Genomic DNA, 15,074 nt, shown 5'->3' with positions numbered 1-15,074 from the left:
ATATTGAATAGCAGATTTGATTCATCTGAGCTCAGTTTGAGACATTGGCATCTCTTCTCAAACTCTTATGAAGGTGTTTGTGAGGTCTCTTTCTCAGGAGATATATCTGAGATGCAGGAGAGCTGTGCAAAAGTTTACATTTGCTTTCAATTTAATCTCATTGCTGTCTAGTGGAAATAGAGATTTGATCTGTGAATTTTCATTCTCGTGGAAATGTTTATCAATTTTTTCTTAATATTAGTATCTCTATACAACTTTTATGAAGCTACACTGTCTGAAAAAAGGCACAAAAGCTTTCACGTCGAAGGGTACGCTTCAAAAAGCTCCATATTAAGTACAATTTATATTTTGACATGTAATGATAGCTTTTGTACCTTTTTTCTGACAGTAAACTGGACATTTTTGACTCCTAATGCATAAAACAAGAACTATGTGTCATAGGAGCTAGCAAATTTCTTCAACTGATAAAAGTGCTGGGTTATTTTCAGCCAAATTTACGATCTGTTTAAGCCCATTGTTGGGTCAAATAAAAACATTTTCTGTGTTAATTAAATTTGAAAATAACCCAGCATTTTTTTTTGTGTACTACTAAGTCACAGTTTCTTTTTTATATCATATGTTTAAATAAAAAATACAGTGAAAATAGGTTCTTTTCTTGCAAATTCTCTTATGCAGCCCTACATTGATGGTTTTATTCATTAGAGTAAATCAGATATTTTGTATTCATCTCTGGCTGTATTACCTCTTCTTCACTGACTTGATTAAGCCGTTTGAAAACCGGAGGACTGTCCAGGCCAACATCTCATAACTCTTTTATGAGTCACGTTATAAATCGCCACAAGGACCCCAAGGAGCTTGCTGTCTAATTTAAATTACGGTCTTTTCATCTTCTCATTTAGTTTCATTGCATGAACTGCGGTCATGTTAATATCACCCAGGGCTCTCTGTTATATTGTAATACTGCGAAAAACATTGCATGAAGTGGACCGCAGTATTCAACGGAGGAAAAAGTTTCATTTTGTTTCTTTTTTGCAACCAACACATAATGACAAGTGTTTAATCATTGTATATTATATGTGACATTTCACCAGATTACAATTGTGAAATGAAATAGATTTTTGGCCATCTGCCTTCACAGATTGGGATACAAAGGTTGAGAATTTGTTTTTGTGATTCCATCACCCAATCAGCATCACGAATGATGTAAGAGCGATGTCACATGGGATTTTACTGCTCAAGGGATCGGCTCTAAAATAACTGGCTGTGGAAACAAGTGTCACATACTATATACATGCTATACATTCAGTTTTTTTTGACAAATCACGTGACTACATCGCATAAGAGTGTGTGCGGTAAAGTATGAGTAGGACGGAATGCCAACTCTTCCTCTCTCCCCCTTACACATTAGGTCAAAGATAAAATTCTGTCATAGCACACACACACAGCTCTGCTTCAGCCCCCCTCACTGTGTCCCTGTTGTACTCTGTTGGCCACGATAAAGAGCAGGCGTGCTTACAGACGCCATCCACCGCCTGCCAAAGCGTTTAATCTCTCTGCGGTTCCCAGCACCCTGTTTTCCTGCTGATTCGCCCCACATCCTATGAGCCGATCCGGTGAGCTGGTGAATAGAGGCAGAGCTGAAAACATTGTGAATTCACAGCTGAATATACACTACTGGTCAAAGGTTCATGATCTTAAAAAGTTTTTAATCTGAAGGTGCATGTTTCAGTGTTGAGTTTTGTAGACAAATATATTAGTGCCAACATATTAATTTCTTTCATTAGAAAACTACATTTTAATAAAAAATGTTTGAAATAGGTTACTTGGATCAAATAATGAATAAGAAGCAGCCAATTAGAGTCAAGCGTAGTTAAAATTTCTATATTCTTATTATTGCTGTTATTGTTATATTGTTGTAAACGCTTCCCAGGTTGAGACCACAATGATAAAATGCTGAGTGTATAATTTTGCAAATTCTAGACAATGAAGTGACTATGAAGATCCTAAAATATAACTAAGAGTTCATTTATTTTGGATGCTTTTAACCATAATTGCGTTATTCCCACGTTCACAGGAAATTCGTAACTATTTGACAAGGTGGCATATTAATATGTATTCGAAGTGGTGAATTATGCAAAACATACGATACTAGAAAACAAAAATACTGAAGCCTTACCCCTAACCCTGCCCCTAAACCAAAGGATATGATGCGAAATTTAATCATTCTACAATATTTGAATGAGATCGTGAATCAGGTAAATTTTTGCCATGAGATGGTGTTGGTTGTGCCATGGTTTTCATGGCTTACTATTATTTTAAAATGTGGAAAAAATATACATTATGAATAGAGGAAGTGATCCTAAACTTTTGATCGGTAGTGTATATTGTAATATTATGATGATGATGAAGCACAGTTCTTTCTAGAGTTTCCCTACTGTATTTGTATTTATAATATGATTTATAGCAGGTCACCACCATATTTTCAATTCTTAAAGTGGTGGTAACATGCTACAGTATGTCATGCATTCTGACTTCTTTGCACTGTTGAACGTGCTAGCTTCTAATGCTTAACATGGTCAACTTGTTAAAAAACGAGGACAATGACGTAGTATTTCTGTGCTTAATGCACACCCCCATCAATCCAACTTGTTTCAGAAAGTTTTTTTTTTATTCTGGATCCTTTTTTGTAACAGGGATCCTATTCCTTTTATTGGGCAATTCTCCCAGAAATGCATGGCAAGGTGAAAGAAAGAGCCAACCGATGAGCGAGACCCGCTTGCCATCCAGATTGTCTGCACTGCGTCAAGTTTGGCTTAGCTGCACTGCAGCTCGTTACTCATGCGATAGTGAAGTTTAGGTGTGTCTGTTTGTTCATGCCATTTCAGTGATGATTTTATATAAATAGTAGATATAACCCTGGATTTGGAGATTGTTTGAAACTGATAGATGGAACGGTCCCGGTGCTAAAAGATGCCGGACATGAACCGCACGCGGTAAGTGAAACTAAGTCACATGTCTCTGTTTTGTTGGCAATCGGCGCGTACATACACAATTGTGCACTCGTGCTGTAGTTTTGTCCCACTGCCAGCCTCCAGCTGATCGTGTTTTTCCGGAAATAGCATAATCGTATTTTTTTTTGGAAAGGTAATCAAACTAAACACTGTTTTTGAGATACTATGTATGGAATACTACTATATAGGTAATCAAGATGAATATGAGATGCTCAGAAACTGTGTGTGCCACCGGATCTTTAAACTGCAGTTTGTAATTGTTGGCTCTCTATTGCCACCTCTGTTTGAAACAGAAATTGCAGGATACTTTATGTACTTGTTTTTATTCAAATGACAGCTCTTATTATGAATCATTTTTATAAGCTAACCAAAGTTATATTAATAGTTAGAAATGTGAGTTAAACGTTTTTTCCAAATTGATTTAATTTTTCTTAATTCAAAAAAACGATAATAGGCAGACATTTAACGATTTTTAATTCTGATGAGATTTGTATTACGGCATCCATCTTAGGAAACCTAACAAGACCACCAAGCTTAAGAGCAAAGATGAGCCCGATCTGATTATTCTTACTTTCTCAGAAAACAAATGTTCTAATTATAGCTCCAGTGTTTCACGGCAGATGTTCTGTACCAATTCCATGTCGACTTTACCTCTGGAAATCAAATAATCTTCCCCTTAATTGAAGGAGAATGTTGTTTACATAAACACTTGAACAGTGATGGTTGGGTCTGATGGTTAAAATACAGGTTTAGTGTGAATATGTTCTTATCAAAGCAGAGCTCATGCGGTGTGGTGTTGGTGCTTATTATTGTTTTGTTTGGTACTTTTGTTTACATCTGCTGTTACGGAGGCTGGAAGGCAGCCAGCCCTCTCTCTCTCTCTCTCTCTCTCTCTCTGAGCTGTAAATAATAGATAAAGCGTTGGTGCTGATTGGCACCAAGTCTCAGCCGTTTGGAGGAATGGAGGAGCAGCGGCATGCCAGCTAGTTAATACACATCCCGCATCACAGCGCAAACAGGGCCTCAGCAGGACCCCTGCTTTGTCTCGCCATTCGGCCCTCATTTCCAATTCAAAAGCATGCATTTTGCAGTCACACTAACAAAAGGAGTGTCTAATGAATGTCTGAACAAAGGTGCACAATGAGATTTGAAACTCGCCTGTATGACCGAGCACGTCGCATAACTAAGCTCTTGACCTTAATATTCATTTTGATTTTCAATGCCGCCTCATATTGCGCATTTTAATATTTTGACCACACCTAATGAAAAACTATTCTTAAACATTTTTTATGTTTAACAATCTCTCTTGCATAGGCATATCACGTGGTGTGTTGTCTTTGAAGTGCAAATGTACCTACAGGGTAAATCCTTTTTTTGCTCCTTTTCATCATAACCAGCTGTTACCCCAAAACATTAGTGACATATGAGTTCTTTGTATAACTACTCTTTATTTCATGTATTTTTAATAATAATTCCAACGTGATTTTTAGTACAGAAGCATGTCTGTGATGCATAAAAATGTCGCCTATATATTCAGCTCATAAGATACTGGGACAAAGCCATTGTCAGGGTGTATTTTTAGAGGGTTGAGATGGACCCTAGTGTATTGTCTGGCTTGTTTTTGTTGGGTTTCCCACTGTGTAATCTTGTCAGCCAGTGTTTGTTCTCTGGTAGATTGCATGTATTATGTAATGCGTTGTTGTTTTTTTGGTGGGTGTCCTGCACCTGGGGTTTGCCATCAACATGCATTCACAGTTGCTTCAGGCTATTTTTAGGGGAACTGTTTGTTTAGACAGGTGCATAAATGACGTGCCTACAAACAGACATCTGTGTTGGATAGTAGACAGCAATTTATTTCTGCATGTCTCTATGTGAAGTTTTTCATTCTGAATGTATGATAGTAAAACAATCATTATTTATCCATGCGATTAGAATCATTACTGGCCAGTGAGATCAGCATCTGTCCTCTCACACCGTGTCGACACTGGACGTGGCAGATATGTAACCAAACATTTATTTCTAAACACATACGACTGAGCAATATGGTGATTCCAAAAACGCAATTTAAGGAATGCGGTCTCAAGGTCAAGAGTCATCTTAAAGGAATAGTTCACACAAAAATAAAAATGATATTATCATTTATTCACCTGAATGTCATTTCTAAACAATGTAACATACAACAGAACATAAAATAAGATATTTTAAAGAATGTTAGTAGCCAAACAGCCCATATATGTCCATTGTATGGACAGGACACAAATCCAAAGAAATTTAAAAATTCACAGAAATAGAAAGTTATACAGATTTTAAATGACGTGAAGGTAAATAAATGATGACAGAATATATATTTTGGGGTGAACTATCCCACTCTTTATATGTATAAACAGCTGGTGGCGCTGTTCTGAAACTTCACCCTGATAGAAGGGACAATAAACTACATATTAAACTCTGTGTATCTCCTTTTCCGGCTCATGTTTTAAACTTTCACTTAAAATATTAATCACTTTCAAGTTTTAACGTTTGCCTCAGCAAAGAAATAGAGATTTTGTATTTGTTAGTGGTGTTTGAATCCCGAATGGTATTCCTAATGGAGAAGTTTTACAATTGTAGCTAAGCCTGAGAATGTTTCTGAGCGACCTAAGGGCATGCGATCAATACCATTTACAGTGCTATATAATATTATTTTATGTCTGCAGTATATCTTTTGTCGTAGGACATGTTCATGTAGTTTAACTGGTGGAGCTGTAGCAAGGTCACGGGTTTAATTTCCAGGGAATACACATACTGATCAAATGTAAATGCCACAGGACTGATGGATGAAACAAAATAGATTTGCATTAGGAGAGCAGACATTTATAATCCATTAAGCAATCAAAGTGAAATGCCTCTACTCTTTTAATTATCACGACGAATTGAGTTTTAGGTCATCTGTGTCCCAGAACGTGGGTCAGAATGACATTTGTAGGCTTTTAGTGAAAGTGTTTTACTTTATTATTTCGAGTGAAATAATGGTTATTCAGTGAAAATGCAAGGATTAGATTTTTTTTGCAAGGAATTTATTGGATTGTGAAATATGGGTGTTATAGGAGAATGGAGGTCGACGAATGGCGAGGATGGGTTAAAAAGTACGAAATCTTTCTGACAACAGCCGAAAAAGCAGTTTGACCTCATCATACAAGACGTTTTTAAGAACATTTACTCATAAATTATGCACAGAAGTTGAAAAAAGAAAGTAAATAAGATAAAAAAGGTAAGATGTAAACTAACGGTTTAGTAGACTTTTAAAAGCAATAGGGATATACGAAAATCCCAGAATGCTGTCAAAACATTTATTTTCTTCATTCATTTATAACGGAATATAACCGAACTTGTAATTACAGGCCTTTAGCATCTTATGAACACAGTTGATTCATGATGTCTAACTGGCACACCGTTCTTCATTTTATAACAGGTTGAAGCAGAAGTCCCAGTCGGTGGACATCGGCTCTCAGGGTTTTCCAGCTCGTTTCATCCCGAGTCTGTCCTTAAACAGATCTTCACCACCCGTTGCCAAGACTACGGAATCTGAGGTGGAAGAAAACAACGCGACTAATTCACAGCGTCGTGGTCCACGGTGCAGTGAACTGAAGCGTGGATACACAATAGGTAAATGTGTGTGTGTGTATCTCTGTTGCCATGAATGTGTTTTGATACATCATCTTTCTCGTGAAATATTATGATTCATGAATATTTCCCACATTTTAAGTAATTCATAGCTACAATCCCCTCATAAATCAGACGCAATAAAGCACATAAATCTGCAGCAAACTGGAATATATATTCAGCTACCAGGAATCATCATTTCGATTTATGCAGAAAGTCACGTTCTGTAGATGAAGTTCGAACATCTGTGCTCTTATACATTTTAAGGATGAATATAAAGTAAACATTTACTTTTAGCATGTGGAGACATTTTCTGAGCAGTCATTGTATAGTGTCATACTCTACGTTTTCTCAGTATTTTCCCTTTCAAAGCCACAAGTCCTAGATTTATTTCTAAAAGGTTGACGGTGACGATCTCAGTATGCAAGACTCACATAAAGATACATGCACAGATGTGTAAAATAAATCCAACTGTTGTTGCTTGTGCGGGCTGGTGTAAAGGGATTGTGAGGTAAGGTCACAGGATACAGCTCTCCTTTCATCTCTGGCCATTTCATTGTGTTGTTGAGTTGAAAGCACAGTTTAAGAGCCGAATGAAAGAGATGTTTTCTCAAACCAAGAGGATCCTTCAGTGCATGTCCAAACTGACCTTTATGTACATTCAGTTTACCTGTAATGGCAATGCTCTAGCCCTGTGGTTCATAACTGGTTTGGACACGGGACACATATTTCCCCGTGGTCCTCAAGCCGTGACCCACTTTTTAGGATAAATCATGTCATATGTAGTTTGTTTAAAAAAGCTGGTTACTAATACTGATGAAAGAACAGCCTATAAATTAACGTCATGGCTATTTAATAGCAGTTTTTTTTTTTAATAAAATTCTGGTTTGAACAACCACCATCATATAAACATATGCAAAATGAAACCAAGCAAAAAAAATGGCAGTTTGGGGTCATGGAAAAAAGAGTTACCATCGTACTAAAATGAACTGTTAATGAAAGTTGGATATGAATATCATACGTTCATGTAAATCCCTCCCATCTAATGTGTTTTTTTCATTTCATACATTGCATGTCATGCTTGTAGTTTCTAATGCGTTTCAGTGCAGATAGTGCGCGGTGCCAAATTTTCATACTGTAACATCTGACAGGACAGGATAGTTCTTTTTTCTGAGGGGAAAGGCTTCTTTATTTAGTAACAAGTTAAGAAAATAACGATAGAATAATGACACTGACATTCAGCGTGACAACATCTTACTATAATGCAAATATTGAATTCACTCAGGCATTCTGCCAACAGCTTTTATCCACGTTTTACAAACGAAAGGATTAAAATCAGAAAAACATTTAAAATTAAGTTTTTTTGTTGTTGATTTTGTTTATTAGACTGTACACTCCACGACCCACTTAGATAGGTCTTGCGACCCACCAGTTGAGAAACACTTCTTTAATGTATATAACAGAACGTATAATTCACTACGTTATTATTTATCGCAGCTGTCCTTCTCAAAGCTCGTAACTCAGTATTTTGTATTATTTTTGCCATTAAACATTATTAGTAGTCTCTCTATATATATATGTTTGTCATTGTGTTTTGCAAAAATCAAACCAATAAAAAGTATTTGCGTTTGTCAACTTTGACAAAACAGTATTTAATCATTTAAAAAGTACACTGTTTTTACATTTCTTAAAAAACATTAGAACATCAGAGGTTTGAAAGAACAGCAACAATATAAGAATGTAGTTATTGTAAAAAGTCTAAGAGTTCATTTTAAAACTACAATGAATGTACAAAGCAAAAAATGTATGTAGCTAATAGCATAGCTAACATTGTTGAGATCCCTTCTGAAACTTCAGTTGAGATGTATGTGAGATTGATGGTTCTTTTTCTCAGAAAAAAAAATCTGATACGCAGAAGAGCAGATGTTTCCAGTGACCCGTATTCAATTGCTGCCAAGAAGAAACAATTGAGATATCAAAGAGAAGTTTTCTTTCTTCCGGATTCACTTTTAGCTGCCATTAAGACCACACATCCCGCTGCGTTTTAATAACCCGCCCTTACGTACCCCACCCAAATTATTCTGTCATTTTCAGCTCCATGAGAGAGATGGTTAGAGCTTTTTAATGTTTTTAAATGGAAATGACCCTGACGTTCAATCTCCTTAAACGAGAGTGGTTTTATAGCAGGCGAGCGTACACGCCAGAATGAGTGCTTGTGGCGTGCTGTTAATGTTGGAGAATAGCGGGGTATAAATGCGTCCGTGTGGACATAAGCCTGCCGTAATGGAATAAGTGTAGACCTTGGGGTGATTTGGGAAATGCACTTCAGGTGCAGAACGATGAAGTCTGTTTTAGTCGTAATACCTAACTCACCTAATTCTGTTAATTAAATGCTGATAATCTTACATAAGCTTGTCTAGTTGATGACATGACGTTACCTACATCTAACCTTTGACCTTTAGAGCTCATCGTGGCTGCATCCGCGAGGAGTTCAGCAATTATGCATGTAAACACAACACAAAACATTTGGAACGTTTTTTTGTATCATTTACTCACTCTTGTGTTATTTCAAACCTGTTCGACTTGCTTTCTTCTGTTGAACACAACAGAAGATATTTTGAGAATTGTCTCAGTGGTTTCTGTACATACGATGGAAGTCAATGAGTGCCAATCTTGTTTGGTTGCCGCCATTCTTCAAAATATCTTCTTATGTGGGGTCTGCAGAAGAAAGGAAGTCATACAGGTTTGAAATGACATGAGGGTGAATAAATCATTTTCTTTTCAATAAGATAGCATTTTTATACGCCCTTCAAGCAGATTTTTTGTGCATTGTGAAGTTAAACCAGAGAGAACAGTTTTTAGACACATGTCCTCCCCCTGAGAGCCTATAGTCTTGATTTCTTTTCTTTAGTCGATGTTATGTGTCAAAATTTACGTCTCCGGCTGTTAAACGTAAGTGTCTTTCTCCACATGTGAGCCAACACGCCGCTACGTTTAATGTCTCTGCGTTTCCGCTCTCATTACGCGGTTGAGGATGATTTGCTGTCTGCGTGTTCGGGGTGAACTGTCAGAGCGCACAAGACTGATCACGACGCTAATGGATCCGGAAAGGTTGAATGTTTGTCCTGTTCCTTAGTGTCCGTTCTGCTGAAATGTATTCTGAAGGTGCTGACCCCAAGGTCGGGAGAGATGCTGCGTAGGATAAAGCCGTGTTCCGGTCATGTGAAGGGGATATTTTACAGGAAGATAACAGAGGAAATTGCAACGGCATTCTAACAGGTTGGAGTGAAGCTTGTGCAGGGTTTGTAATCGCTAGTCACACAGGAATATTAAGACTGTAAAGATGACTACTGGATAGGAATGCAGTCACATGCAACTTGGAAATAAAGTGATGTATTGACATGTCTTATTAGTTTGATTATTCTTTTTTTCTTTTTTAGTAATGTATAATGTACAGCCGTTGAAACGTGAATATGAACTTTGTCTTGTATTTGAGGTCTGAAAATATTTTGTTATTTTGACTTGTTTCTCAAGTTTCATTTTCTGCAAACAAATGCAAAAATAAACGATATTTGTATTTGAAATTAAGGAGAAATATTGTTTGTAGTTTGGAGAACGAAACAAAAATGATCATGTTAACTAAACATATACCTGAAAATACAACATTTTAAAGTCAGAAAAGCAGTTTTTGAACGTTCAAAATTTCAGTATGTATAAGAATCAACCCAATTGCCATGTTTGCATGATGTTTCTTTTAGTATCCCTGTTTCTCAAACAGTGAATAAGAGCATGTGGCCATAAGGTAGAATGGTGGCGGTGCAGAGAAGGTTACTGTAACCACCCCGCGGCCTCCACCTGTGCACTCCTTCAGAGCCCCGACGTACTGACTCCAATTCAATTAGCTTCAGTTCAATAGATTGAGCAAGTGTCGAGTTTACACGCTGCCCATGCCAGATCTCCAGGGCTGCAAACAGAGCGGTATATTTTATCCAGTAGAAAACGCCTTTGACATTTACGCTACTGTGCTATAAAACGCAGAAGGCCACAACGGCAGGCGTATTTACAGTTTATGACCGTTCTGTTATGCTTAGAGCACAACTTGACTGTTTCTAACCCTCTTAGTTTAGTGGTAATGTTTATTTGCACAGATTGATGCTGTCGCGCATTTACCCGATCTCCGGCGGTGCCCGTGAATCCTTCTGTTTACAAAGCCGTGGAAAATGAAGACACTAGTTCCACAGCATCTTTTGAAGACCGGATTGAAGCCTGGAGGCATCTGTGTGGGTGACGGACATTATGGACGGGCTTGTGACCCGGTGAATTTTGTGTCGCGTGTGGATCAATCGCATCCTGTTGACGTCAGCTTTAGGTTGTGATGGCACGTAATGATGTCATTATAAACTCTGTCCTAGTTCATGTTGACCTTTGCGTTTAGACCGATCGACCAGCATTGAATCATGGTATAACAATCAAGTTTGCAAACAAATCACAATCTGGGTTCCTGGGCCATGCACAGATTAGACGTAAAGACCGATCAGGGGATAAACTTGTGGAAAAGGTCAAGATCATGATATGATGGGGGATGAACTGAGGTGACCCGTGCAGCCAATGTGATATTTTTAGCCTGTATTAAAGGGAATTGTCGGTGTATTTGTAATGAAATGTTTCTGAACGGTCTGGTTTTGCACAATTTATGAGAATCAGGGTGCAAAGATTGTGTTCTTTCTCTGGGAAAGAAATAAGTTTTGAGGGTAACTGCTTATTGCATATGCCGAAATTTTGAAACCTAAGCCAATAAACAAAAAATTTAAATTCTAGAAGGATAATTTACCCAAAAATAAATATTCTTTCATCATTTATTCGCCATCTTGTAGTTGAAAACCTGTATATGACTTTTTCTGTGTAACACACAAAAAGATAGTTTGAGAAATGTCTCTGTGGTTTTGTGACCATACATTGGAAGTCAATGGGGTTTAATGTTATTTGTTTTTTCAAAACATCTTCTTTTGTGTTCTGCACATAAAAGATAGTCATACAGGTTTGGAATGATATGAGGGTGAGTAAATGATTAGCATTTTTTTATTTTTGGGTGAACTTTCACTTTAAGAGCAAATGCTTCCATCTTTATATAAAAACAACAGAAGTCAAAGAAAAGAATGAGAGGCAGATTGAAATATATTCCTATGAGTAGTCAGTGTTCATTAACCTCTTCCCAGAAACAGCATAAGGAACAAACAGCTTCTCTGTTAAAGGTTAATTGTGCTTTAACCTTCCCTTTTAATCGTTCACACAAATGCACACACAAACATTTCAGGCACACATCACCAACTGTTTAACAGGGCTCTTGCTTTTCAAAGCGTTTCAAAGTTTACAAGCGCCTCTTTCGCAGCCTTACCGAACTGGAACCAAATATCAGCTCTGTGATGTGGTCTGTGTGCAGCGAGAGCCGAGAGCTTTGTGTGAAATGACAAACTAGACAGAATTACAAAGCGAAGACAAAAGCCTGACATGTGGTCGATTAATGTGGTCAATAACTGACACAGACGGGCAGAATTATACAATGAAGTCCCTTCAATGTCATCTGTGGAGGAGAATATGTGTTAAATGTGAATATATGCTTGAAAGCACATTGGGTGAAAGAAAGGTTAAGTGAAGCTTTAGATGCAAAAAGGGTGAAACAGATTGTAAATCAGCATCATGCGTACTGCTAAAAGCTTGGACTCATAACAATGTCATGTTTTGTGTCATTGATATTAAAACAGGAGATTCAGAAAACATTGGCACACAGGACAACTAGCATAAGAGCAACAAACCCACGCCTGTCGATTTAAACGCTTTTTTAGGAGCTTTTTATCTGTAAGAATGCTTTCTAGGTAGGTAGCTCACAGGAATTGGTAGAGAGCCAATGTCATACTGTAAATACAGAACTATGAGGTACATTTAAAGGGGTGACATGACAAAGTTAAAATGAATATTATCGTTTGTTTTAGATGTGTATACACTATTTGAGGTTAAAAACGGTGTATATATGCACACATCGTGCATGTTTTAATCTCCTCTTTGCCCCGCCTCTCTGAAACAAGCAAATTTTTTATCGCGCTGAAAAGCGAGGTGTGCTGTGATTGGCCCGTTAACCAGTGCGGAGTCATTGGTCGAATACTGCAAGCCTGTGACAAAAATGTAACGCCTCTGACCATATTTGGAACATCAGGTTCCCAAGCAATATGCCCTTTCACATTACATCATGTATCTTCCGTTCTCCCGCGAAGCAGTGAAGTATTACTTCCGCTAGTGCCTCAGAATGGACTTTACAAAGTCCCTCGCACAGCTGCCACAAATACGTATAACATCTTGCAGACAAATTTTCGCTTACGACAAGATCAAAGTTATATAAAGGATACAAATTCTTTGTTGAACAGTACATGTTTGATTATGAAGGGAAGTGTTTTGTTTTCTTTTTGTGTTATTGAAGGTGCTAGGACAAGTAATTCAATACGTGTTCTGTCAGTTTTTTTTTCACTGTTGTTAAATTCCAGCGCGGAAGTTCTTCTTCTCCTTGTTTGTTGCAAGACGGATGTTATGATACACTGCTTTGCGAAAAGGCGGAAGTTAAGTTACGTCATTGTGAAAAGGGTGTATTGTACTGACAGGTAATAAAATGTCATTGGTACTTTCCTTATCAATTCGAGCCCTAATCTGATCTGGAAAATAAAGATGATCAAGCCCATCAACTTTGCCAGCGCGATATATTATGTTAAATAGTTAAAAACTATAGCTAACTGTTTTACCTTTTATATACGATTTTATAAAGATTTGCCGTTAGAGTGATCAACCAGTGTTACACCATGTCTCATCGCGACTCAACAAAGACAATAAACCCCATTATAAACACAACAATTGCTCCCTTTAGTTGGAACATAATTACTGATTACTAGGACTTACAGTATGTTGTCTTTTATCACGTTGCGCATGTGTCTGCATTTGCAGAACACACAAAGAAACAACATGAGCTACAAACAAACGACAAACTCAACTCACATAAGTCTTACACTGATACAATGAGATTTACAAGAATAGATTCTTGCGTATAGATTCGGCCGGTCTTAGTCAGTTCATACCACGAAACGACGTAGATTTGTTGGGGTGTGGTTACAGAAGGCGATTCAGGCAGGTCTGGGTGAGACCTAGATAGAATGCATCTTTTGTTCTGACACTTTCATTTTTGCAATTTTACGTGTCTAATACATGCACATGGGCATCTTATAACACACCAAAGACACAGAAAAACATGTATTCGTGCCATATGACCCCTTTGAAAATGAAATGAAGAGTTAGTTATGAACTTAATTAAGACATAAAATATAAATATAACTTACTTATTATATACTGATATTCATAAAAGTTATTTATTTTGTTTAATTCAGATTTTACATTTCGTCGCTGTCTTTCTGAGACCTTGAATGTCCAATTCGCTGTTTTTCAGGAATTGGAGAAAAACACTGTACTTTTTTAAGTATTACATACTGTGATGTCAAAGTTATTAAGCACATTTTAATGCACTTTATTGGTTAGATATTCGCAAACTCCAGTGACAAACATAAAGGGTGACTAATAATAATGATGTATGGCACCGCAGTGAACACCTACAACAAATATGGGCAAAGAAACACACTGTTGGCCCCTATAAGCGAGTATCCGTACATTTCTACCGCAGTAAAAGAAATCGGCCACTGCCGCTAACAGTCACACAAATGCCCAGAGATTCATGGATAAGGCCATGGGGTGAAATTAAAACTGTTTGCTTTCCTGGAGGTGGTCCTGCATCCAGGGCTGAATTTACTGCCGCATACCCCTCAGAAGGATTGACGACGCTGGATTTATAACCCACGCTGTAATTATGCCCCTCTCTCTTACTCTTTCTCTGTCAGCTAGGCCGTCCCCTGTCGATTTTTCTAAACAATTTATCTATAAGAGTCAAAGTACTTCCTCTTTCCCTCCTCTGCGCTCTCCACTAGCCCATGTACTGTGTATGAGCCAAGGATGAATTTTCAACAATTGTTATTGATTAAGGTGATTTTAAATGAGAGGCAAGCAGTTTTACCACCTGTTCTGTCAGAATATTGATTCAACTCATTACTGTGAAAAAACATATATGACTCCCCTCATAATGGCAAACTTTTTTTGCATATTTCAGAACTTTCTTTAATTGAGTTCAGAAGGTTTTTTTTATTTACAAACATTTTTCTAGATATATAAAGCATATAGTGATCATTATATCAACATGAAATCAAGTCAAAATATGAACAAACACAACCAATGGGTTGACATTAACTTTTTAAGGGAACTTGTTTCAACCTATGGTTGGTTGAAATATGAACTGATATGAATATGTTGGTGTACATCAACGGTTGGCTTTGTGCA

The 15,074-nt window shown here is 37.4% G+C and overlaps 1 protein-coding gene across 6 annotated transcripts in view; it reads left to right on the top strand.

The window, feature by feature from the left end:
• oxr1a (oxidation resistance 1a) overlaps window positions 1-15,074 on the top strand; it is a 124,847-nt gene that overhangs the window by 39,656 nt on the left and 70,117 nt on the right. For all 6 annotated transcript variants that reach the window (XM_056761802.1, XM_056761801.1, XM_056761798.1 and 3 more), the window contains exon 2: window positions 6,463-6,656. In XM_056761802.1, the coding sequence (XP_056617780.1) occupies window positions 6,463-6,656 (194 nt within the window). The remainder of the gene's footprint in view (window positions 1-6,462; window positions 6,657-15,074) is intronic.

This window comes from Triplophysa dalaica, chromosome 12 (genome assembly GCF_015846415.1).
Source record: "Triplophysa dalaica isolate WHDGS20190420 chromosome 12, ASM1584641v1, whole genome shotgun sequence".
NCBI classification, from domain to species: Eukaryota; Metazoa; Chordata; class Actinopteri; order Cypriniformes; family Nemacheilidae; genus Triplophysa; species Triplophysa dalaica.
This window is presented reverse-complemented; position numbering and strand designations above follow the sequence as displayed.